Source organism: Phascolarctos cinereus, unplaced genomic scaffold, assembly GCF_003287225.1.
Source record: "Phascolarctos cinereus isolate Bilbo 61053 unplaced genomic scaffold, phaCin_HiC Scaffold_4;HRSCAF=312, whole genome shotgun sequence".
In the NCBI taxonomy this organism is placed as follows: Eukaryota; Metazoa; Chordata; class Mammalia; order Diprotodontia; family Phascolarctidae; genus Phascolarctos; species Phascolarctos cinereus.
Window position 1 is genome coordinate 309,616,330 of NW_027555847.1, and position 26,449 is coordinate 309,642,778.

General features: G+C 38.3%; 1 protein-coding gene across 5 annotated transcripts in view; it reads right to left on the reverse strand.

Annotated features, from left to right (window-relative positions):
* Positions 1-525: 525 nt before the first annotated feature.
* ATG10 (autophagy related 10) overlaps positions 526-26,449 on the reverse strand; it is a 301,997-nt gene continuing 276,073 nt past the window's right edge. For all 5 annotated transcript variants that reach the window (XM_021007803.2, XM_021007812.2, XM_021007792.2 and 2 more), the window contains 3 exons: positions 2,132-2,229; positions 1,736-1,853; positions 526-1,033 (listed from right to left, as the gene is read on the reverse strand). In XM_021007803.2, the coding sequence (XP_020863462.1) occupies positions 1,007-1,033; positions 1,736-1,853; positions 2,132-2,229 (243 nt within the window). In that variant the 3' untranslated portion in view covers positions 526-1,006. The remainder of the gene's footprint in view (positions 1,034-1,735; positions 1,854-2,131; positions 2,230-26,449) is intronic.

Here is a 26,449-nt window from a genome sequence, read left to right on the forward strand (position 1 = left end):
CCTGGCACCTACTAGGTCCTATATAAATGCTAGCTATTCATATTATTATTATAGACATAATTCCTTCCGCTTGCCTAAATAAACTGATTTGTGGGAAGGGTCATAGGCTTGACATTCAGAGGATCACATGATATAAGGATAACAGGTACATCAAAGGCCATCTGGTCCAATCTGCTCAGATGAGAAATGAGATGAGAAAACTGAGGCCCACAGAGGGTATGTGACTTGTCCAAGGTCATATAGGATGAAACTGAGGCAGGATTTGAACCCAGGTCTTCTCTAAAGCCAGTACGCTTTCCCCAGTGGCATTCATTTAATTTGTATATATTTCGTTTTTCCTTACCTGTGTTTTGTTTTTCCCTATCTCCCAGCTAGCAGGGAGCCTGGCACACAATGGATGCTTTAAAAGTTCTGACTGAATTGACATAGAATCGAAAGAAAATGGAACTTAATGCTTGGAAATAAGGAGGATGCAGGGGGACAGGGATGGAAGGAAGAACATGTTATAAAATTAAAAATAAAAAGTCGATGGCAAGGTATTTATTAAGTCTCAACACATGCCCAGTACAAGTAGTAGCTTGTTATTTCTTAGAATAAGAAGTGAAAATTATTTTAAGTACATAAAACCAATTTTCTATTTTAAATATTAAAACCAAAATCTCATACCAGGGGACTTCGGCCACATTCACAATGAATGTTCATATCCATTTCAGGGTAAAGCCCTAAGCCAGAAGAAAGGATGTGGTCAGAGCAATACGGAAATGACTCTTCCATCAACTTCAGGGACACAGGATGCCCAACAATGTGTCCTCCCTCTTAGTGAAGCCCAATCACCCGAGTCTTTGGAGTAGGTGTTACAAACATTTTTGTCTTCAGTTGTCATCTGGTGTGTTGTTTCCAGGGTAAAACAGAAACTACTCCAGTGAAGACTGTAGCGGATGACACTGTCCATCATCCATCCTGAGCTGCTCAAGAAAATGAAGATTCCAATTACCTCTGTGACTCATCAGCATGTGAGGTTTGACTCAGAGACCTGAATGTAGCACAAAAACAAAGCAAAAAGACACAGAAAAAATAAGGTGACCAGGGAGCCCCCAAAAGCCATTTGAATGAAGACTTCCCTAAGTCAGCCTGGCCCTGTGAGGGGGGAACCTGAATGTGTGCGTCAGCCGGGCAGTGGTAAAGCCCAGTGTGTCACAACAGAACTACATATTTAGACCCGAAGAGCCCTCAGGAGTCATCTTGTCCAATCCCTTATTTTACAAATGAGGAAATCTGAAGCCCAGAGACTTGCTCCAGGTCACAAGGAATCTGTAAATAGAGCCAGGAATGGAATCCTTAGTCCAAATCCGGCACTGCAACATTTTATAAAGGGGAAAAAAATCTTCATTTTTAAATGCCACTTGAAGGGTGCTTGGGCAGTGAGGTGGCTCAGTAATCTGGAGATAAGAAAGGCTCATTTTCCTGAGTTCAAATCCCACTTCAGACGCTAGCTGTGTGACCCTGGGCAAGTCATCTAACTCTGTTTCCCTCAGTTTCCTCATCAGTAAAATGAGCTGGAGAAGGAAATGACAAACCACTCCAATATCTTTGCCAAGAAAACCCCAAATGGGGTCACAGAGTCAGACATGACTGAAATGACTGAACGACAGCAACAAAAATGGAGGGTACTAAATGATACTAAAACTCCTTCATGTAACAGCAAAATATGACAAACAAGTGCCCTTTCCTTTACCTGGTAACAATCTGGTTTTGCATCGTGCTGAGACATTGCCTTGGCATAACTCAAAGGTAGGTTCAGCCCCACCACTGGTCCAACGATGCTGAGCCATGATGTAATGTAGTTTATATTCCTTTAAAAAAAAAAAGCAAACTGAAAGCAATACCAACATTTTCATGGTGGTTTGGAGTCATCATAGTAAATCAAGCAATAGCTATTTATTAAGTATCTACTACGTGCTCAGCACCATACGAGGCACTGGTTACTTAAATTATTTTTTTAAAAGCAGATCTTACTACCAGCTGAAATGCTACATTTAAAATCTGTAGTATCTCAATAATATTATTTTAGAACCACATATTTACATTTAAATATAAATGCAATTAAATGTATCAGACTAATATCTCTCACCTATTGTCTTTTTCAGAATTTTCTAACAAAGAAGTCATGAATTCGTTTGTCTTGCAAGGATGAAGGACAAAGAAAGGTTGTCCAAGTATTGGGTGCTCCTGAAAAAAGCAAAGTGGACACAAGATTGCTCATCAGTATGGCTCTGAACAAGTTCAACTAATTCTGCTAAACAAACAACAATGATAATAACAGTAGTTGGTTTTACTTTGAGGAGCTAATGGTATTTTAAGTGCAAAGTGCTTTCTATACGTAGGCTCATTAATAGCCTACAATGCATAACCTAGGTGCTGGCAAGATATAATGCTATCTAACAAGACATAATCTATCAGTCCTTGCTTTCAATCAGAAAGGGTGAGGGAGAAGAAATGCACATCAATAATTATAGCACAAAATGGTTCATACGGCTATAAATAAAACTATGTGAGAACACAGGAGGGAAAGAAAATTTGTGACTGGGGGATAGGGGAAATTTCAGGGAAGAAGTGACATTTGAACTCTGTCCTAAAGGCTTAGAATTTCAATAGGTGAAGAGGGCAGGACTGGCATTCTAGGCAAAAAGAATGCCGTGAGTACAAGCACAGAAGTGGAAAAGGTGGAAAGAGTATGAGAAGTCTGGTTTGGGCAAGTGTGTGTTACGTGGAGGAAAGCAGATTGAGACAAAGCTGAAAGCAAAAAAGTGTTCTAGATGATGCCGGTCCTTGAATGTTTGGGCTTTACTGAAATAGAATCATTAAAAAAAAAGTTTTGAGAAGATCTATGCCTACAGAATTTCTCAGTGGTATGATGTACAAGAAAGGGCTCACAGGATTATGAATTTAATTCTAGGAGGGAAGTTAGATACCATCAAGGCCAACCCCCTCATTGTAGAGATGAGGAGATTAAAACCTAGGGGAAGAGACTGCAGATGGGAAGGCTGATTAGGAGGCTAATAAAATAATCCAGGGAGGTGGCTGTGTGAGCTTCTATTATAATAGTGGCAGCAGAAAAAAGAAAAAGGGACAGCTGAGTCTCCAAGAAGAAATTGCTGGGGGTTGGAGAGAGGAGAGTGCCATGGACAACAACCATGACCAGATGAGTGCCTTGTGAGCCTCCAAGGGTAAAGAATTAGGGACTGGAATCCTCTCAGCATCCCTGAGGCTTGGGTGGCTGTGTCAGGAGCCAAGGACCCATCAGATACTCCAAGGAAAGGCAGCTTCATTGATTCTACAAAGACAGCAGCACAATTCTCCACCAGACTTACCAGAAAGATCTAGAGCAATCCAGCAAAAGGACTTACAGGAGCTGAGAGTCATCATCTCATGCCACATGTGCTCCAAGCTTGAGACCACCTTCCCCCATGGTCTCTGCATGTGAGGGCAGGAGGGTGTGGTACAGACTTGGGGAGATAATTTGCACCAACCACTCTGATTCTACTCCTCAGTAACTACCTCTTCCTAAAAGCTAATTAAGTAAGGCTGACTACTTGATATCAACTGATACTCATGGGAGGAAACATTTTGATGAGAGGTCATGAGGTTTACTATTAAAAAAAAAACACCCTTAGATCCTCAGAGCCTAGAGAGCTTCTGGGGACCCAACCTTCCAGTGCAAGTGGGTGTTGGGACAGTAGCTTCACAGTTTGTGCTACAGGCTTTGAAAATTGTATTAGGAACTGCTTAATGACTTAAGGAAAAGTCAGAATTTGGTGCAAACGTGAATGGGCTGAAACATTCCTTAAATCCTCACTGAAGAAATTCAGTAATTTTCACCCTCCCTTCCCCACACCCTGCCCCAACCCTCCCTCCCTCTCTCTGTCTCTCTCTCTCTCTCTGTCTCTCTCTCTCTCTCTCTCTCTCTCTCTCTCTCTCTCTCTCTCTCTCTCTCTCTCTCTCTCTCTTCTCTCCTCTCTCTGAGATAAAAGCAGAACAGCTAATGATTCTTTGACTTGCTCCAATGAAAATTTCATCCTTTATAGCTTAGAGAAATGAATGGAGGAAATTCTATGCTGGATAGGAGAATTCTTATGAACAAGGAAAAACTAGTTGCTGGTAGGGAGCAGGGCAGGGTTGGAAGAGGAAAAAATGGAGAGAATAATGAAAACCTTAGGGAAAAATCACCCCTAAATCTTCAGAGTTTGTAAAGGACCAAAAGAGGAGGCCAGTTTCATAGATTTCAAAGCATTTGTAGAGGGAACAGTTAGCAGAGATGAGAACCTCTCAGGAATTAAAAGCTAAAGTCTTGAGAAATAAACAGTTCCTGAGAGAAGAAACATGGGTAATTATCTAATGAGATTAATGTGGATACATAGAGATCTCATCAAACAACTTAGATTTTAAAAAAATCTGTACAAAAGATGAAAGCAAGGCAGAGAAAAAGAAGATAATACAAAACCATGGTATGGTTCTTTCAGGATAGTGTTGGGAGCACTAAAGGTGGTAAGAAAATCCAACAAAAGGGATGTTTAAAAAACAAAAGATCCCTGTAAAACAGGGTTTCCATTTGGCTCTACAATCCTAAGCTACCCCAGGGCACTATGGAATATTTTGGCCAATCATAATTCTGCAAATATAAACTCCTAAACCATGGATTCCCTATGACAGATCAAAGAAGAACCATCCATCAAATAGCAAATTAGCTAATTGGGACAGAACAGCAAACTAAATAATAGAGGAAATAAAGAATCATCCCCACTTCTGTTCCCCAACCCATAACCCACATACAAAGGAGTATAATCTCCTATTGACTCCCACTTAGGTGGAAAGGTAGTAATTCAACCAGAATCCCTCTGACAGCTGCCACTCAGGGCCAACACTGGTCTCATAATTTTTTGCCTCTGCCTCTCAGAGCCCCTTGGTGGGGGGCTTTGTTGTTGTTACTGCTGTTGTTGTACAAGTGGGACACAGAATAACAACTGACATCTACATAGTTCATAAAGTTGGCAAAACACTTCACTAACCTACCGTTCTTTTTGTGACCCACAAGAACACTGTGAAGTTGGTACTACAGATATTAACCCTCATATACAGACAGGGAAATTGAGGCTCAGAGGCCAAGTGACTTGTCCATAGTTATACAGTTTGTGTCAGAGGTAAGATTTGAACTTAGGTCCTCCTGCCTCCAAGTCTAGCACTCATACATCATCCCCCACATTAAATAGTGTTATTCGACAGAGCTTCCTTTGCCACAACCACTCCCATTCTGTCTGGACGGCCATAATTCATAATCTTTGTAAGACCAGGGAGGGCAGGTGAGGAGCTGAAGGACTAGAGAAGGACAAATGTTTTCTTTTTTTTTAAGGGGAAGAGAAGAGAATCTGCAAATTCTAGGCCAATGCACTTAACAATTTGAGTTCTAAACATCTGCCTTTGACAATAGTTTACATCTTTTAAAAATATATCATTTTCTGAAACAAAAGACAGCAAAACTATCAGGATTTTTTCCACTGGCATTTTTTTTTCATATCAGCTCAGAAGTAAATTCATGTGAAAATGCTACCATCTGCTGTTGGAAATAATGAACTGATGGGATTCAACACAGAGCAAAATATTAATCTGGCAATATAGAAAGCTAATGCTTTGTATCAATCTTACGATTCAATAAATACTTCTCCTCAAATAAAGTCCTTAGAAATGGTTTTCCATGAAGATAGGAAGGTTAGGCCAGATTCATAGCTCTGTAACACTAGAGAAGTTATATGGGTCCATTCCCTCGTGAAACTTAATTTTGCAATGGTTAAATATCTCATAAAATAAGCTGGAGGCGAATACTGTCTCAGAGCTATTAAATATGATGACCATAAGGAGATAATATAGCACTGACCCTTCTGGATCTCATAAATGCATTGTTCCTTAATTCATTTCTTCATTTTGCTTGCCCTCCAGGAGGGCACAAATGTAATTTCAAGTAGAGCTTTACATGGTTTTATTTCTCCAATAGCCCAAGTCTACCTTTTGTACCAGGCACATTCTTCAAATACAGTAGGAAAAGAGCCTTCCATATTCTCTCCTGAACTTGGGTTTGTTCACGTATCAAGAAACTCAATTCCTGGTGGATGGTGGTTTGCTTGGCCCCTGCCTCTGATACTTTTTAAAAAGGAAAAAAGTAGAGAGGCCTTCTAATATGCACTCAAGGGAATGCCTAACAGCCACTCCTTCCCACCTCTCACCCACCAGATGGGGTTGCACATACCATCGAAGGATAATTAGAGTGGCTAGCAATTTTAGGTCTGCAAAGCACTTGACATATGTTAACTCATTTGATCCTTATAACAAGAAGACTCGTCCCTCAGCCACAGAAATCACCAAATGGGGACAGGAGCAATTTTCCTCTTCAGCATAAACCAATGGGGAGCCAAACACTTCTGTAGATGTACATGAACCCCCAATAAGAGAGAGGGAATAATAATTTAGAGACTCACAGATTATCAGAGTTGCAAGGGACCCTAATAGTCCTTTGCTCCCACCCTTATTTTATGGGTGATGCTGCTTGCTCAGGCCCAGAGAGATGGAGAAAGGGAACAGCAGGTCTTCCTGATCCCAACCCAGACCCCCTACCTCTCCTTACCCTGTGCTGTCTCATGATGTTACATTAACAGCTACTTTATCATTTTGAACAGTTTTTCCATGACTTCCTCTTCCATTATTGGGACATATTTTTAAAGCTTAAAGAAACTTTAGGATGCCCTTATTTTACAAATGGGGAAACAGTGCAGTGAAGCGGATTGCTCAAGGTCAAAGAGAAAAGAAACAAAGCCTGGAGTCAAACTCAGGTCCATAATCTTGACTCCAAATCCTATTCTGTTGTATCCTATACATTGTACTATCTCATTCATATTCATTCATTCAACAAAAATTTATTTGAAGACTACTATGTTCAAAGCATTATGATAGACTCCATGGGAAATGCAACTGTGTCTGGTTCCTCTTCTCAAAGAGTCTAGTCTGGCAGCAGAAGAATGATGGGAAGGGGAGAAGAATAAGTATTTATATAGCACGTACTTTGTACCAGACACTATGCTAAGCACTTTACAATTAATATCTCATCTGACCCTCAAAACAACCCTAGGAGGTAAGTGTTATTATATCCCCATTTTACAGATGAGGAAATTGAAGCAAATAGAGGTTAAGTGACTTGCCCAGGGTCACACAGCTAGTTAGTGTCTGAAGCTGGACAGAGGATCAAAGATCTTGAGTTGGAAGGGCCTCAGAAACCATTTAGTCCAATTCCCATCATTTTATAGATAAAGACACTGAGGACCAGGGAAATAAGTGATTTTGCCAAGTTCACATAAATAGTGTCAGGCAAGATTTGAACCCAGGACCTCTGATTCCAGAGCCAGTGGTCCTTCCATTGTACCATGAAGCCATGTATCAAACAACCATAATATAAAGGATATGAGATGAGAAAAGTACACATGCTAAAGGATTTCAAGCAGAGAATATTTATTCCTATGAAAAGCAGGAAAGGATTTGTAGAGGAAATGGCATTTGACCTGATCCTTAAAGGATGCGCAAAATTTTGAAGGACAAAGATGAGAGTAAGGCATTCAGATGAAGTCACCCACACAAGGTGTATAGAAAAAGAAAAGCACAACGCATATTTTGGGACTAGAGAGTAAAGTAGTTCATCTGTAACACAGAGAAGTAGTGGGAGATCTGGCTGGACTTGTATTGAATGGAACCTGACAATAGTTAACAGATGTGTTCTGAAGATTGTATGAAAAATGTAGAGGGAAGAAGACATAGAACCAGAGATAGGGTAGTGAAGTGTTAGGAATGGAGACTGGGTAGAAGATAGGGGCCAGGCCTCATGATCTCAGGCACAGAGGGATTTTTACCCTCTAGCACTGCTTCCCTCATGAATTGGTATTTCTAAGAATAAGACACCTAATAAAAAGGAGAACGGTAATATTTACAAAGGTAATAACATAGACATTGGGTAGAAGAGATAGGTCTGGTACTTCAGAAGCTTGACCCCTATAAGGGACACTGAGAGAATAAGGAAGGAAAACATAAGCGTATACTCCATGAATCAGAAAATTAAAATTCAGAATACAGTATAAAAAAGAGAAATAATGAGAAAGATAAAGCAAAGGAAGACTTTTTGGAAATGGGGGCAGTAAAAGAAAATTACTTAAAATAAGAGTTTGGAGGACAGGGAAGATGGTAAAGCACTCATTTAACTAGGCAAGAAAAGAGAAGGGACACAAAAGGGAAGAGATTGATGAATACATTTTAAAAAGAAATGAGCAATTTAAGTAAATTCAAAGAACTTAGAGACAGGCAAATGGGAAACGGGAGAGAAGGAAAGTAGGGAACTAGATTAACATCAAAGCAATATAAACAAAGCTAATCATAGGACCAAAGTACTAACTTAAAGAAAGGACATAAAAATCATTAAGAGAGAAACAAATGGAAGAAAACCCAAGCTAACAATCATGACTTTAAATGTAAGTGCATTAAAACTATTCAATAAAATAAGAGCAGAAGAATGGATAAGAAAACAAAATCCAACCATCTGCTATATATGAGAAACATGTCTAAAAATAAAGATACAGAAGATGGTGGAGTAAAGGCAGGGAACTGCCTAACTTCTCCAAAATTTCCCTCCAAACAACTTTAAAATAACACTTCAAATTGAATTCTGGAGTGGCAGAACCAACAAAAGGTCAGGGTGAAACAATTTCCTAGCCCAAGATAACTTAGGAGGTCGGCAGAAAGAGTCTATCTCACTGTGCTGGTGGTCCAGCCTGGAGAGCAGGCCACACCCTAGCAAGCCAGCAGCAGGCCTTGGAGGCAGCTGCGATAGCAGCAGCAGCAAATTCATGAGCTCTCAGCCCACAGATAGTAAGGGGGTTGGACAACTGGTCAGGAGGCAGTTACAGGGGACCCTTTGCTGGCACTAGAATCATGACCCTGTCGCATTACCCATATCATAGTTCCAGATAAGCAGTCTAAGGGTGAAGAGGAGCTGCTGTGGGGAAGCAGGAGCCTTGGTCACATTTCCAGAGTGGAGAAGATTGCTTGTGGTGGCTCATAGAGGAGCAGGGGCCCTAGTTTCAGGTCCCAGGCAGAAAGGAGCATGGATGTTTGTTGCCACAAGAGGGCAGGAGCCCAAGTCACAATTCCAGGGTCATAAGGAGCGAAAGCATATGCAGCCATAGGGGAGCAGGAGCTCTGGTCACAATTCTAGGGCAGAAAACAGTGACTGTGGTAGCTCATAGACCAGAGCACAGATCAGGAGAGCAATGACTATACCTCTCTTAGATAACACCACTTTGGAAGAACCAAAAACTTATAGACACCCAGAACTAGCTCTGGAAACTGCAGCACGAAAAACCTGAAGTTTGGGATAGTGTCCCTTCCACCCTGGGAGTAAGCACAACTTTAACACAAAGTTAAAAGTCAAGAAATGAGCAAACAACAACAAAAAAGAACCTGATCATAGAAAGTTACAAGGAAGATCAAGACAGAAACTTAGAAGACGATGAAGTCAAAACAGCTACATGCAAAGCCTCAAAGAAAAATGTGAATTGGACACTAGCCCAAAAAGAATTCCTGGGGAAAGCCACGATTAAAAAAAGAGCCTAGACATTATACTGCAAGAAATTCTCAAGTAAAACTGTCCTGATATCCTAGCACCAGAGGGTAAAACAGAATTGAAAGAATCCACTCATTACTCCATGCCTGAAAGAGATCCCAAAACAAAAACTCCCAGGAATAGTATCATGAAATTCTAAAGCTCCCAGGTCAAGAAGAAAATATTACAAGAAGCCAGAAAGAAACAATTTAAATATTGTGGAGCCAGAATCAGGATCACATAAGATTTAGAAGCTTAAAGGATCAGAGGGCTTAGAATATGATATTCTGGAGGGCAAAGGAACTAGGATTACAACCAAGAATCACTTACGCAGAAAAACTGAGTATAATCCTTCAGGGGGAAAAATGGTCATTTATTTAAATAGAAGACTTTCAAGCATTCCTGATGAAAAGACAAGAGCTGAATAGAAAGCTTGACTTTCAAATACAAGACTCAAGAAAAGCATAAAAAGGTAAACATGAAAGAGAAATCATAAGGGATTCAGTAAGGTCAAACTGTTTACATTCCTGTGTGGGAAGATGATATTTATAACTCTTAAGAAGTTTATCATTATTAGAGCAGTTAGGAGTATACATAGACAGAAGGCGTAGAAGTGAGCTGACGATAATGAGATGATATAAAAAATTAAAAAAAATAAAATAAAGGGGTGAGAGAGGGATGTGGGAGGGGAAACAACTTAAACAACATTTAAACCTTTCATTGGAACTAGCTCAAAGAGGGAATGACATACAGACTCAGTTGGGCACAGAAATCTACCTCACCCTACAGGAAAGTAGGAGGGGAAGAGGAAAAGAGAATGGGTGGGGTGTTGATAGAAAGGAGGGTGGATTAAGGGAGACAATGGTCAGAAGCAAAACAGAATTCTGTGGAGGGATGAAGTGAAAGAAAAGAGAAAGAAGAATAAACAGGGAGAAAAACAAGATGGAGGGAACTACACACTTAGTAATCACAGGAAGATCATCCTTCCTTTTAGAATAGGACCAATGACATCACAAGTGATGTCTTGACTCATGCATGAATTGGTTTTGAGTGAGGCAGAGTTGCATACAGTTGTCAGCCTCATTCTCTCTTGACCATAGTCACTGAAGTCCAGTAGCAGTACAAAAGTCAAGATGACTGGTGATGGTCTGGGATGCAGTAGATGACTTTGGTGTCTTTGATGTCTGACCAAGCTCTAAGTTCTCCACAGCAACTGCTTCAGTCACTTTCATGGCTATTGAAACAAATTGTTCTCATCCACCCATTCTTCTGGGAGAAGTCTTCACATGCTTGGGGTTGACATCCCCTTAACTCACTGACAAGTTTAAGGACTATTGATTACCCTCAATCTGGTTTAGCCCTTCTGCTGAGACATTTAAGATAATTGCAGACTATATAAAATACCTGGGAGTCTACCTTGCAAGATAAACCCAGGAACTATATGAACACAATTACAAAACATTTTTCATACAATGTCAGATCTAAACAATTGGAAAAATATCAATTGCTCATGGGTAGGCCAAGCCAACACAATAAAAATGACAATTCTGTCTAAATCAATTTATTTTTTCAATGCCATACCAATGAAACTACCAAAAATTATTTTATAGAGTTAGAAAAAGTGATAACAAAATTCATCTGGAAGATCAAAAGGTCAAGAATATTAACGGAATCAATGGAAAAAAAAATGTGAAGGAAGGCTGCCTAGTCATACCAGATCTCAAACTATATTACAAAGTGGTAATCATCAAAACAATCTGGTATTGGCTAAGAAATAGAGTGGTGGATCAGTGGAATAGATGAGGTACACAATACACATAAGTAATGACTACAGTAATCTAGCGTTTGAGAAAATGCAAAGATTCAAGCTTTTCAGACAAGAACTTGCTATCTGACAAAAATTTGCTGGGATAACTGGAAAGCAGTTCGGTATAAACTAGGTATAGACCAACATTTCACACTACATACCAAGATAAGATTAAAACAGGTACATGATTTAGACATAAAGGATAAAATCATAAGCAAAGTAGAGGAGAATAAAATATTTTACCTTCAGATCTATGGGTAAGAGAAAAATTTATGACAGAACAAGAGCTGGAGAGCACTATGGGATATAAAATGGATAATTTTGATTACATTAAGTTAAAGAGTTTGTTGTTTTGTTTTGTTTACAAACAAAACTAATACAGGCAGGATTAGAAGGAAAACAGGAAACTGGGAAAAAATGTTTACAGAAAGTTTCTCTGATAAAGCTTCATTTCTCAAATATGTGGAAAACTGAGTTAAATTTATAAAAGTACAAATCATTCTCCCATTGATAAATGGTCAAAGGACATAAACAGGCAGTTTTCAGATGAAGAAATCAAAGCTTTCTATAGTCATGAAAAATGCTCTAAATCATTATTGATTAGAGAAATGCAAATTAAAACAATTCTGAAGTATCACCTCACACCTATCAGACTGGCTAATATGACATAAAAGGAAAATGATAAATGTTGGAGGGGTTATGGAAAAATAGGGACACTAATGCACTGTTGGTGGAGTTATAAATTGACCCAACCATTCTAGAGAGCAATTTGGAGTTATGCCCCAAGGGCTATAAGACGGTGCATACCCTTTGACCCAACAAAACTGCTACTAGGTCTGTATCACAAAGAGTTTTGTTTTTTTTTTTAAAGGAAAAGGACCTATATGTACAAAAATATTTATAGTAGCTCTTTTTGTGGTGGTAAAGAATCAGAAATGGAGGGGACGCCCATCAACTGGGGAACGGCTGAACAAGTTAGGCTATATGATTGTGATGGAATACTATCATGCCATAAGAAATGACAAGCAGGATGCTTTCAGAACAACCTGAGAAGACTTGTATAAACTGATGTAAAGCAAAGTGAAAAGAACCAAGACAACACTGTACACAGCAACAGCAATACTGTACAATAATCAACTGTGAATGATTTAGTTATTCTCAGCAATACAAGGATCTAAGACAATACTGAAGGACTTATGACGGAAAATGCTATCTACTTACAGAGTAAGTAGCAAAGAATTGATGGATTCTGAATACAGATTGAAGCATACTTTTAAAAGTTTTCTGTTTCTTTTTGTTGTCTCTGTTTTCTTTTGCAACATGGCTAATATAGAATATGCTTTGCTTGACTGCACATATATAATCTATATCAAATTGCTTGCCTTCTCAAGGAGGTGGGAGGGAGGGAGAGAATCTGGAACTCAAAATTTCGAAAAATTTGAACACTAAAAGTTATTTTTACATGTAATTGGAAAAAAATAAATATAAAATAAAAATAAATGAATAAAATATCACAAATGTTTATAAAAAAATAAAAATGATAGAGAAGGAAATTGAGAGTTGGAACAAAGTTTACTTTTCATCATGTTAATCCAAAACAGCAAAAGTTGTAATCATATTCTCAGACAAGTGAAAAAAAATAACATTTTGAGAGATAACTAGGGAAATGACATTATATTTAAAGCAACTATCGATAAGGCACAATATCAATACTAAACATATATGGACCAAATTGCATAGAATACCTATTCATGAAGGAAAAGTTAATTAAAATATAAAAAAGTCACAGTAACACAACAATTGTATGAAACTTTAATGTTCTTCTCTCAGAGCTGGACAGACTTAACAGAAGGATTTTTTGACAAGGAAAATACAGAAATGAACAAATTTGAAGAATTAAGTGCAGAAAGATTTGTGACATTTTGTGAATGGGAATATTAAAGAACATATATTTCTTTGAACCACATGATGCCTTTAAAAAGCTGGCCATGTCCTAAGGAAAAAAGCAAAAATCCTAAAAACATCTTCTATAGAATATACGGCAAAAAAGAAAAATCAAGATGGAGAAAAGAAACAAAAGATAATGACACAGGTAGAGATTTAACAATGACATCCTGGATAATGAGGGAGTCAAAGAACAAATCATAGATGCAATTAATAACTATGTGAATGAGAATAATGTTGATGAGATAACACACTGAAATTTCCAGGATACAGCTAAAGCAGTTCTAAGAGGAAAGTTATATTTCTGAAAACAGGGGGAGAAATGGATTAATTGAAGCAACTTAAAAACCAGAAAAATAAAATTTAAAAATCCAAATCAATCACCAAAAAATTGAAAGCAAAAAAGTTACAAATTAATAGACAAAACTAAAAGCTGGTTCCTTAAAAAAAATAACAAAGTTGTCAAACTTTTAAAAGAAGACAGATGAAAATAAAATTACCAAATAAAAATGAATAAGGAGAAATCATAACAGAGAGGAAATAAAAAGAACTGTTATTACCTATTACACACAATGATATGCCATAATACTGAGAATTTTGAGGAAAATTAAAATCATGCTGTATCTTTTAACAACTAATTCTACTCTGTAGTTGATCCTATTCTCCATTTTGTCAAACTCCATTTGTTGATGTGGCTCAAAAGGCTGGTCTCTCCCAGTCAGAACTAAAGACCCGATTGAATAGTGTGATCACTACTAGCTTCCCCCTGCCCCCCAAAATTTGCTTGCTAAAAAGTTTAAGCTGGGATCCCTGTTTTGTTTACCTATAAATAAATAACCAGCTTAGGCTGGGCCCCTGCCTAAGGGACAGCTCTCCCATCCTTGTCTTTCCTTGTCAAAATCAGAGATGATTTGGTCTCCCCAAGGGGATAGCTACCTGGGTGATCCCAATGGATTGGTTCTGATTTTCTAGCCAAGGCCACTAGAAGCAGTTGAGGGACATAAAACAATTAACATTCCTTAATTGTCAAAGAGGGGTGTAATCAGCCCCACTTGAAGCCCACCCCACTTTCCCTAGCAGCAGTTAATTGTAAGGGTTATGCTTATTGGCTACCCTGATTTCTCCCCCTCCTTTAGGGTGGCAATAAAAATGGTCTTTTCCATGCCATTGGGGTCCCTGGCTTTGCTGAGGTGACCAGAGTGATCCACTTTATTAGCAGCTGCCTGGATCACTGTCGATAAACTGTTAACTTGTCTGGAAATCTTGCCTCAGTGTCATTTTACTCACCACATTTTTTTTTTAAATGAAGGATTATGCTCAAATGAACAGAATATAAAATAAGTTTAAATTTCATTTTAGAAAATGAAATTGAACTAGACACAAAGGAAGTACCAAGGTGGGGGTGGGGGGAACTCTTGGTTTTGTCAGATTTATGGGTGATTTCTATCAAACATTTAAAGAAAAATCAATTCTTATACGATACAAATTATTTTCAGAAACTAAAAAAGAAAACACTCATCATGGTCAATATGCATGAATAGTTCTCAATCAATCAATAAGCATTTATACTATGTATCAGGCACTATTTTATGCACTGAAGATACAAGTACATAGATAGCTTTATATGAAACAGATACCAGATAATTTGGCAGGAAAGGCATTAGAAATTGAGGGGTGTCAGAAAAATCTTCATTTTTAAGGTGGTCCATGAGTTGAACATTGAAGGAAAATAGGGATTCTAAGACACGGAAGTGAGGAGGAATGCCTTCTTGGCACAGAGAATAGCTAATGCATTCAGACATAGGATATGGAATACTGTGTATGAGGAACAGCACATAGGCCAGTATGGCTGGACTGTAAGGTACATGAAAGGGAGTAATGTATAATAAGGTTGGAAAGGTAGACTGGGGCTAGGCTGTGAAGGTCTTTAAATGCCAAACAAAAAGGTTTACACATGGCCCTGGAGGTAATAGGAAGCCACTGACTTTTAAAGAGAGCAGGAGAGTAAGATGGTCAAAATTGTGCTTCAGGAAAATCATTTTGGAAGCTATGGGGTATTAAAATTAATCGTCTGAAATAGAAAATAATTCTGAGGTACAAAGCTTCCCCAGTAATGATTTAATAGTAACGGTCAGCAGGTTACCATCAAGTCAGGTCAACTAATCCTTCAGTAATTAGTGACCAAGGAATGATTTACAGAGCTTATTTTTATAACAGAAAAGAGGAATTAAAAATTACTGCCATCTTAGGAAACTTGTTTTGAACATAATTCAATTGGACAAGTTAGGTCATCTGACTATGTTACTCCTCCAGGGCTTTCTTAACCCAAATTCATACTGTTGGCAACATTTTGAATGTGGGTGTGTCAGGGGAATAATGGGGAGTTTCTGGGGTGGGACAACTATTAAATCTGATATTCTATTGGATTAGGGTCTATGTCTATCAACCTGCCTGTCAAAGTGAGATTGCCTAAGGAATCTCTGCCTTCTAGCTGCAGCGTTTTGCTGTTAAAAAGCTTACTTTAAAGGAGCCTATAGTTTCCACTAAGACTGGAAAGGGGAACGTATGGTTAAGCTAGCAGGCAGCCTCCATTCTCCAGCTGCCAGAAAGGGAAACTTGACTTTAAATGATTATATTATTTAACTTATACTTAACTTTTACCTCAAGAAAAAAAGGGGAACATAGAATCAATAAGCTAGGAGTCAACCCCTCTTTTCTCCAGCTGCCAGAAAGGGGAACTTAGCCTTTAAAAAGAGTCTTATAATCCTATGATTATGGGATTATATGTCTTATAGATATGTCTTATTATCTGCTACTAAATAACAAAGTCCTATCAATCTATCTATTCACTAAATGTATAGTTACCTAGACTTAAGATTCTATGTTAGTCTGTTATCTATCTGCTATCTGTGTTAGCTGTTAGGGCTAGTTTTACCTAAAGAAGAAAGCTTAGTCCTACAATCAAACTAAAAATAAATCAAAGTAATCAATACTAACTGATTTAAAAATTATTCCTTTTCAATGGAGACTGGACTGCAGTGGGTAAAGGCTTGAGGTGGGAAAACTAAATAGGAAGCTGCTACAATAGTTCAGGTTAGAGGCAAGGAGGGCTGAATTAGGGTGGTAGCTGGGTGTGAGGAGAGAAGTGGACAAATGAGAGATATATTGTGGAGGTAAAATGAACATGATCTGGCATCTGACTTATGTGGGGTGAGAAAATGGGGAGTTGAGAATGAAACTAAGATCATGAGCAAGAGTGATGGGAAGGACAGTATATGGAAACAGGAAAGTGTGGGAGAGGGGTAGGTTTTTAAGGAAAAATAATGAGTTCTGTTTTGAACATGTTGGGTGTGAGCTGCCTGGAGAACATCTAATCCAAAATATCACATAGGAAGTTAATGATATGTTTCTGGAGCTCAGAAGATAGGCTAGGATCAGATATGTAGAATAATCAGCATAGAGGTGGTAATTAAAAACACTTGAACTGATGAACTGAAGGAAAAGGATGTATAGAAAGAGTAAAAATGGTGACCCATGATGGAGCCAGAGACAATTGGGGGTGTGATATATATAATAATATAGCAAAGGAACCTGAGAAAGAGTGGTTGGACAGGTGGAGGAGAACTGAGAAGGAACAGTCACATGAAAACACAGGGAGGAGAGGAAATCTAAGACAGAATGGTCAACATTACCAAATGCTACAGAGGTCAAGAAAAATGAGGATTAAGAAAAAGCATCAGCTTTAGAAATTAAGAGATGGCTGGTTATTTTGGAGAGAGTAGTTTCAGGTGAGTGATCCCAGAACAAGATCACAACTGGTCATCTTGTTGAGAAGTAAGGGGTGGAGAAGATGTCAAAGCAATCAGTGCAGACAGCTTTTTCTAATTTGGCTGAAAGAAGAGCTATAGAATGATAGCTTAAGGAAATAGTTAGTGGTTGTGAGCCCTCTCTAAAGATGAGCCAAATTTGAGCATATTTGTAGAAAGCAGAGAAGGTCCAAATAGTAAGGGAGAGATGTAAGGTTAGAGAGAATAGGGGGATGATTACAAAGCCAATCTCCTGCAGACAATGGGGTGGAATGGGATCTTCTCAAAACAAGAATTGCAAACTATTATAGATCATATATACCCCAGATCACTAATATTTAGAGAAATGAAAATCAAAATGACTCTCAAATCCAGCAAATTGACAAAGAAAGCAAAAATCAGTGTTGGGAAGGCTGTGATAAAATAGATATATAACTGGTAGAGCCAATGGACCCAACCATTCTAGAAAGCAACTTGAAATTATGCTAAGAAAATTATTAAAATGTCCATTACCTTTGACCCAGAGATCCCACTGCTAGGCATATAACCAAAGGAGGAGAATGACCAAAAAAAAAAAGATCTTATGTAAAGGGAAATTATTCATAACAGCACTTTTTGCAGTAGCATAGAACTAAAAACAATGTCAATCAATAAGCAATTATTAGGTGCCTACTATGTGCCAGGTACTCTGCTAAGCACCAGGGATACAAATAAATACAAAAGATAGTCCCTGCCTTCAAGGAACTCACAGGCTAATGGAAGCCAACACATAGGTACAAACAAGCTATGTACTGTATAAACAGGAAATAGTCAATAGATGGAAGGCATTAGAATTAAGAGGGAATGGAAGAGGTTTAATGTAGAAGGCAGGATTTCAGTTGAGACTTGAAAGAATCCAGGGAAGCCAAGAGGAGGAGATGAAAAGGGAAAACATTCCAGGTATGGAGAACAGCCAGAGAAAATGCCCAGAGTCAAGAGATGGAATATTTTGTTCAGGAAACAGCAAGCAGGCCAATGGCACTAGAATCAGGGGTATGTGTGAGGCAAGAAGGTGTAAGAAGACTGGAAAGGTGAGGAAGGAAGAGGTGTAGTTTATGAAGGGCTCTGAATGCTGAAAAGAGGATTTTATATTTAATCCCAGAAGTGAAAAGGAGTCATTGGAGTTTAGTGAGTTATAGGGATGACATAATTGGACTAGGACTTCAGGAAAATCACTTTGATGGCTGAATGGAGGACGGGCTGGAGTGGGGAGTGACTTACAGTAGGGCAACCGACCAGAAGGTTATTGCAATAGTGTAGATCTGAGGGGCTGAGGGCTTGCACTAGCATGGTGGCAGGATTAGAGGAGAGAAGGGGACATATTTGAGAGATGTTACAAAGGTGAAATCGACAGGCCTTGGCAACATATTGGATGCAGGGGATAAGAGAGAGTGAAAAATGGAGGATGACCTCTAGGTTGTGAGCCTGGGGGACTAGAAGGATGGTGGAACAGGAAATAACTAAATAAGTTGTGGTACACAAAAGTAATGGACTGCAGAAATCAGTGAATGTGAAAATTTCAGAGAAGCATGGAGAGACTTATATGACCTGTTAGAAAATAAACAGAAACAGGAAAACAATGTACAAGACTGCCATAATGTAAATTAAAAGAGTGACAACAACAACAAAAAGAAACTGATCACTATGTACTTTATAATGACCAAGTTTACCCCTAGAGAACAAATGAGCAAATGTACCTCCTTTCCTTCCTTACAGAGAGAGGTAGGAGACTATGAGTATGGAACATCACCTATACCATCATATTTGGTTGATGTGTTGATCAGTTTTGCTAAATGACTTTTTTCTTTCTTTCTTAAAAAAGGATGGCCCAATTGGATAGGAGAGATAGAGTAAACATTCAGAAATGAAAGGGGAGAAAAAAATGAATTAAAAATTTTAAAGAGTAAAAGTATATAGTTACAACAAAAGCTTAATTAGTTGAAATCATTTTTAATATTAAGTTTATAATTGTTTTACTAAGAAAGAGATTTCGTTTTGTAGTCACAGGACTTGGGTTCAAATTCCAAGCTTCTTACTTATTACTTGAGTGGTCTTAGGAAAGTTAGTTAATGCCTTTGAGACTCAGTTTCTTCATCTGCAAAATGAAGGAGTTACATTCCATCATCTAAAGGGCCACCCATTCCTGAGAGGCTAAAGAAAAAGAGCAACTGAGTGACATCATGTAGTGGGTTTGTGAAGTGTGTAATAAGGAAGAGGAATGACAGAGGAGAGCTGGACACTGAAGAGAGAAAAGGATGTTTAAAACAGTCACTGAGGGAAGGAAAAATAAAAGTACAGATCGAGTTATGATTAGAGAATGTTCATGTTCAGTAGAACCACTCAATGCCATGGACTCGCTCTCACAGTATTTGGCAGCTTTACTCTAGAAGCTTATAGGAAGAGGAAGGTGAAAGCAGTCTGGGGTTGAAGATTGGCAAGGCTGGACCAGTGGTAGGACAAATGAACAAAGGAATCAAGGATGCCTTGTACAGGCATACAAGACACATTGGATCAAAAGGCTCATACAAGAGTAAAGATGTACAAGAACAATGTATAGCTGAGTTGGTTAACTATATGCTCAAGACCAGAGTAGGTGAGAGAAGGGGAAAACAAGGCCTGAAGCTTACAGGAGGTAAGAAGGGAAGGAAGGTCAGGATATTATTGTCAGAAAGAGGAATTTTGGAATGCTAAATCTGCATCTCAATTTCCTCATCTGTAAAAGGAGGGGGTTAGAGACAATGGCCTCTAGAGTCCCTTCCTGTTCTAAATCTAGGATTCTATGAGCCGAGGAATTTCAAAATCATGGAGATGGCACAGTTATAGATGATGGTGAGAACAAAGGAAAAACTTGCTAACAGAGCCATCCTGAAGTATAATAGACTATCTAGGGAGGTGGTAAGTTCCCGTCTTCACTAGAAGAAATGTTCAAAAAAAATGCCTACTTTTCAGGAATGGTAGTGAAGAGATTCTTGTTAGGGAATGGGTTGGACTGGATGTTTTCTGAGTTTGCTTCAAAACTGGATTCTGCAATTCTGTGAAATAACACTTGTTTGTCATAGACCTATTAGGAAGTATAACCAACAACAATAAAGTTTTTTTGAAAAAATTAAGAGGTTTCAGATAGATGTCTACCAAGAACAGCAACTGCTATACAATTAGGTCAGAATAAACCACTCTTGCCACAACTAGTAATAAAGGGGAAGAAATATTTGATCCTAAAAGCGCTCACTTGAATATTATAAAGTATTAAATTATAACCCACTATAACATAACACACACTAATATTTCAGTTTATCATGAAATAATTCTTTGATGCTGTCTAATCTTATTAGGAAACAACGACAAAAAGGCAAACCAATTACATAAGTATTTTAAAAAGCTAATCAAAGCTTTCATCCAAAGAAAATGAGAAAATCCCAGGCTCAGACCCACTTAGTATATTGATGTGGTATCTGAGTACGAGAAAGAAAAACAAAATGTCTACATTAAGGGGGAAAAAAGAAAACCTTATGTCATGTTGAATGTACTTTAAATTTCTGCCTAAAAGTTTTATTAAATTCTATTAAAAATTTTAAAACTGCTATGTTTTGGCAGAATAAAAGCTCCTTTAGGAATGAGCTCGGAGAATCATTCACTCTTCTGGAAGCTGTTTGTATGTACACACTGCTGTTGGGACCAAACTCAAGGGAAGAGTAGTGTCAGTGTATGTAGATAGAAAAGGATTTTGGACATAGGCAGGATCATACACACCTTCCTTGATTAAAAACCACCAGAAGGTACAAGGTGCTGAAAGAGAAGCTGAAATGAGATACTGTATTTCACAACATAATCGTCACAGATTTCATGCCAATTTTATGGGAAAAAAAGTGGGCTTTTTAAAAAATTGTGCCAGTATTACTTTAAAATCATTTATTATTAAACTGTCTTTGGTGTAAGATTAGGATGCACAGAATACTTGTGAATATACCTTAAAATTGAATACTGACAATGAATGTGCATTCAGGCTCACAATGCATGAGAGATAAATGCACATCCATATGCCACTGGTGAATACACTGTTGCTCTGTTTACCTTTCAAGCTGCGTGATGAACAGAATTCTACCATGAGACAATTATGTGATGAAAGGTTATAAACCAATTTTTGGACTAAAAAAAGAGCAACAAAAACAAGGTGCAACAATTATACAGTGAGGACAATTACGCTGTGAAATAAGGTAGCTCTCCCTGAGGCAATGAACAAAGGGCAGGTCAGGGGTGGGGAACCTGTGGCCTCGAGGTTACACGTGGCCCTCTAGGGTCTCAAGTTTGGTCCTTTGACCGAATCCAAAAACACAGAGGGCCCTATGGCCTTGAAGCTGCAGGCTCCCTACCCCTGGGGAGGTCATTCCTCTCAAATTTGGAAGCCAACTAATAGCTCCTTGGCCACTTGGAGAAGCCCAAACAAGCTTGACCATAACAACATCACTGGATTTGGTGGCTTATGCCTTCAGTCCCTATCTTTGTAAATTCTATAGAATAATATCAGCTCCAATTCATATAAAGTTTTCATTTACAAAATATTTTCTTCACAATAACTCTGTGAAGCTAATGATTAGACAAATGCAAAATAAAACAACTCTGGGGTACCACAGCACACTTATAAAAAATGACAAATGTTGGAGAGGATGAGGGAAAATAACTACACTAATGAACTGCTGCTGGAGTTGTGAACTGGTCCAACCACTTTGGAGCATAATTTGGATTTATAGCCAAAAGGGCTATAAAACTGTGCATATCCCTTGACCCAACAGTATCACTACTAGATCTGTACCCCAAAGAGATGAAAGAAAAAGGAAAAGAACCTATATGTACAGGAATATTTATCGCAACTCTTTTTGTGGAGCCAAAGAATTGTAAATTGAGGGGATGTTCATCAGTTGGGGAACGCCTGAACAAGCTGTAGCATACGACTGTGATGGAGTACTATTGTGCTATAGGGCAGGTGGGTGATACAGTGGATAGAGCACTGGGCCTGGATTTGGGAAGACCTGAGTATAAATCTGGTCTCAAATGATTAGTACTTTGTGACGCTGGGCAAGTCACTTAATCCCTTTTGCCTCAATTTCACTATCTGTAAAATAAGCTGGAGGAGGAAATGGCAAACCACTCCAGTATGTTTGCCAAGAAAACCCCAAGAGGGGTCACAAAGAGTTATACATGACTGAAAACAACTAAACAACAAGGGAATGGTTTCATAAAAACCTGGGAAGACCTATATGAACTGATGCAAAGTGAAATGAGCAGAACCATGATATCATTGTACACAGTAACAGTAATATTGTAATGATGATCAGCTGTGAAAGACATACCAAGACAATGATCCAAGATAATTCCAAAGGACTCACTATGAAAAATACTATCCATCTCCAGGGAGAGAACTGCTGAACTCTGAGTGTAAACTAAAGTATAATTTTCTCTATTTTTCTTCCTTTCATTTTTGTGATATGGCTAATGTGAAAATATGGTTTGCATGATCGTATATGTATAATCTATATGAAATTGCTTGCCTTCTTAGTGAGTAGGGGAAGGGAGGGAGGGAGAGAATTTGGAACTCAAAATCTAAAAAGAAAAAAAGTTAAAAAAAAATTTAAAGAAAGAAAATACAATAAATCTATGAAGGAGGTACCACAAATGCTGTTATCTCCATTCACACAGGAGGAAACTAAAGCTCAGTAAACACACAGCTTGGGACTGATTCGAGTTTCTCTTTGTTTGGGACTCTCCCATCACTTTGATACAATATCCTCTTCTGCTCCTCTCATCTCTGTGATTCAGAACCTTATCTAGGCAAAATACCCTTTCCTGGGCTACTTTAATTCCTAACCTGTTCAGTTCTACCCTTCCACAGTCCCTATGCTCCCTCTGTCCTCCATTTATACTTTGTTCTATGGAACTCCTCCTCTATTATTCACTCCCTCCCTCTCCAATCCTTTGCTACCCTCTCTCTACTACTTACTTCTTCCATCATCATGCTTCCTGTCACTCTACCAGGAGAAGGAATACTTGTTTCCTACTTTCACTTCCAGACTTCCTGTTAATTCCATACTCTTCCCTCTGCTGACTTCTCCTCTGAAGTTCACCATTACCCAAATGAAATAATGTATGGAAAAAGCACTTTGCAAACCTTAATGCATTACAAATTATGGGCTATTATTATCCAATTATATCACCTTGTCCAGATCTTTGTTAATGTCATACACTACCATCCAGGTCATTCATTCTTCCTCCTTCTTTACTGAGTTTAACACCTGGCTCTCAATCTTCTGTTCTGCCTCAACCCCTGTCCTCGTCATTGGCGACTTCAGTATTCATGCTGACATACTGGCTTCCCAATTCATCAATCTCTTTAATTACTATGAATTCTGTCTCCTGTAACCCAAATCTTAAAGACACTATCTGAGCTAGCATACCAAATCTGATCAAATTAAAAGGAAATCCATCAAAACTTTTATAATTCCTAGTTCAATATATATTTATTGAGTGCCTACTGTATTCTAGGCACTGTGCTAAACATTGGGGTTACAAAGAAAGGCAAAAGACATGTCTTTGCTCTCAGGGAGTTCAGAGTTTAATGGGGGAGACAATATGCAAGCAAACTATATACAAACTGAGTCCAAATTGGGGATAATCAACAAGAGGAAGGCATTAGAATTAAGGGGGATCAGGAAAGACTTTTTGTAGAAGTTGGGATTTAACTGAAACTTGAAGGAAGCCAAGGGTAGCTAGGATGCAGAGATGAAGAGGGAGAGCATCTCAGCCATGAAGGACAGCCAGTGAAAATGCCCAGAGTTGAGAGATGGGGTGTCTTCCTCAAGGAACAGCAAGGAATACAGTGTCAACAGAATGATTGTCTAGGTACATTAATAATTAGAAATGTTAACATAGAATAACAACAGAATAGATCAAATTATGATTTATCTGAATTGTCCTTTCAGAAATACATCAGCCCATATCCTTTAAAAATATTTTTAAAGGTCACACCTAAAATCTTACCTTCTTAAACTACTTGACATGAGGAAACTTCTCTTGAATAGAACTTCTGTGTTCTTCCTCTGTCTATACTAAACCTGTTAAGGTTAAATACAAGACTTTAGGCTCAAACTTCTAAGAACTAATCTCATTATATTTTTATCTTAAAGCAAAACAAACCAGGAGCCTGTGACTTCCAAGTCTCTAATTCAGTTCCCCTGCCACTCTATTATACAATGGTGACAATTTTATGGCCTGTTAAGTCTATTTCTAAGATATACACTCTGGCAAGTGAAACTACTTGGGAGTAGGTATCCTGGTGAATCAGCTACTGGAAAATTCAAGAGTCCTACAGGGATTTTCAAGAACAAATTTACAAACAAAAACACAACCTGATTTATTGGTAACCAGAAATTAATGTCTGGCAACTGTCACACAGGAATATACTTTCTGTGCAACACAGAAGAAATTACAAGTCTATTACTATAATTACTGTCTTGAGTGATAGAGAACAGAATTTTCTTGGTATGAAAAACAGACGGATGATTCTACTATATAATTACAAAGGGCTAAGGAAGTAGTCACCCTTCTAAAATTTAACACAATTCATTTCTTTAGATAACTACATACAGATTCTAACTCCTACAATTAGACAAATTTAACACATGGATCCTACTAGCACTGTCCTTTCTCTCCCTGCCCCTTGCCCAAGCTCTTTGAAAAAAAGATTTTTTTGTTGGCTAAGCTCTTCTTAACAATTCTTTAAATTAAAAATGCTTTTCTCTGTGTAAATTTATTTAGGGAAAAAAAGACTTCATTTAAAAAGTTCCTAAGGACTATACAAACCACATAATGCCATCTGTTATTATCCTTTCAAAAATGAAAAATGTGTGGTAAGGGTATGACCTACAAAAGCATAGCTACATAAAGATTCCTCCTACCCTTTCTCCTCTGACACACATTTTTCAAATCACTAATAATTCAAACTGAGATATCAGAGGGAAAACATCTACCTAAAGCTATCTGAAAGAAACATAGAATTCTAAAGTACAGCTTTCATTGTACATGACATTCACTCAACTATAAGTAACTACTATGTGCCAGGCTCCGTGCTAGTTGCTAAGGTGGGGAGAACAAAGATAAATAATATTAACATTATTTTAATATACTTCTACTATACCTCAGTGGATCCATAGTCTCTAAGATGGGAGTACTTCTTGTTATTGGGCACAGAGCAATGACCATCGACAGGCAATTTTGATTCTTTGGAAACTCTAGGTAATCCATGATTTGCAATCACATGGCAACACTGAAGGAATACTGGTATTAAAAAAAATAGTCCCGGGTTTCAAGGAATGGCTTGGAGAAATGACTTTGCAGCTCTGCACAGTTTCTCAAAGCAATCCATTTTATCTTTTTCTTCTTATTCGGTTCTGGACCCAGGTCATACTCCAGCTGCTGTGCCTGTCCAACATAGACATACTTCTGGACAAGTGCTAACCAACTATATCTCAAATACTGAAGAATACCTCTTGTCCAGACTATTTGTTTTTTCGATCATGTATAATAAGGTATCATAGGAGCAATAGCTATCCCCTAAACCTAGGTTAGTTTTACCTTAAAAGATACTGAAACTGTCCACAAGACTTAATTTGTCCAGGGCACTAAGTTGCAACCACTGATGCAGCTTCCTGGTGGCCTAAGTACAAACGACAGATAACTTGGGAGGAGTTGGGAGTTCCTTCCTCCGGATTGACACCCATGTGCCACCATGGCAAATGAAGAAGTTGTGAGGTACATCCAACTGAATCCATGCTGTATCTTTGCTGAATGTCCTTTCCTTGCTATGGCTAAGTAAATTTCCTTTTTTAACAGCTAGATGGTCTATGGGGAGCAGGGGGGTGTCTCATTTCATTCCAGTTTGGAACCTGAACCACTGGACTAGCCTTAGTAAGTCCTGGCCTACAACATAAGGCTAAACTCTTTTAAGTGGTTATGAATCTCACTGAAGAAGCTTTGAAGCGGTCCAGGGCTTGATGCAATCAGTACAAAATTATCTACAAACAGTGCATATGGAGTACCTCACCATCTATAAAGAACCCCTCTTCCATTTGGAATCTGTGCTGGATATCTTCTGGGACAGGGGTAATCACCTTG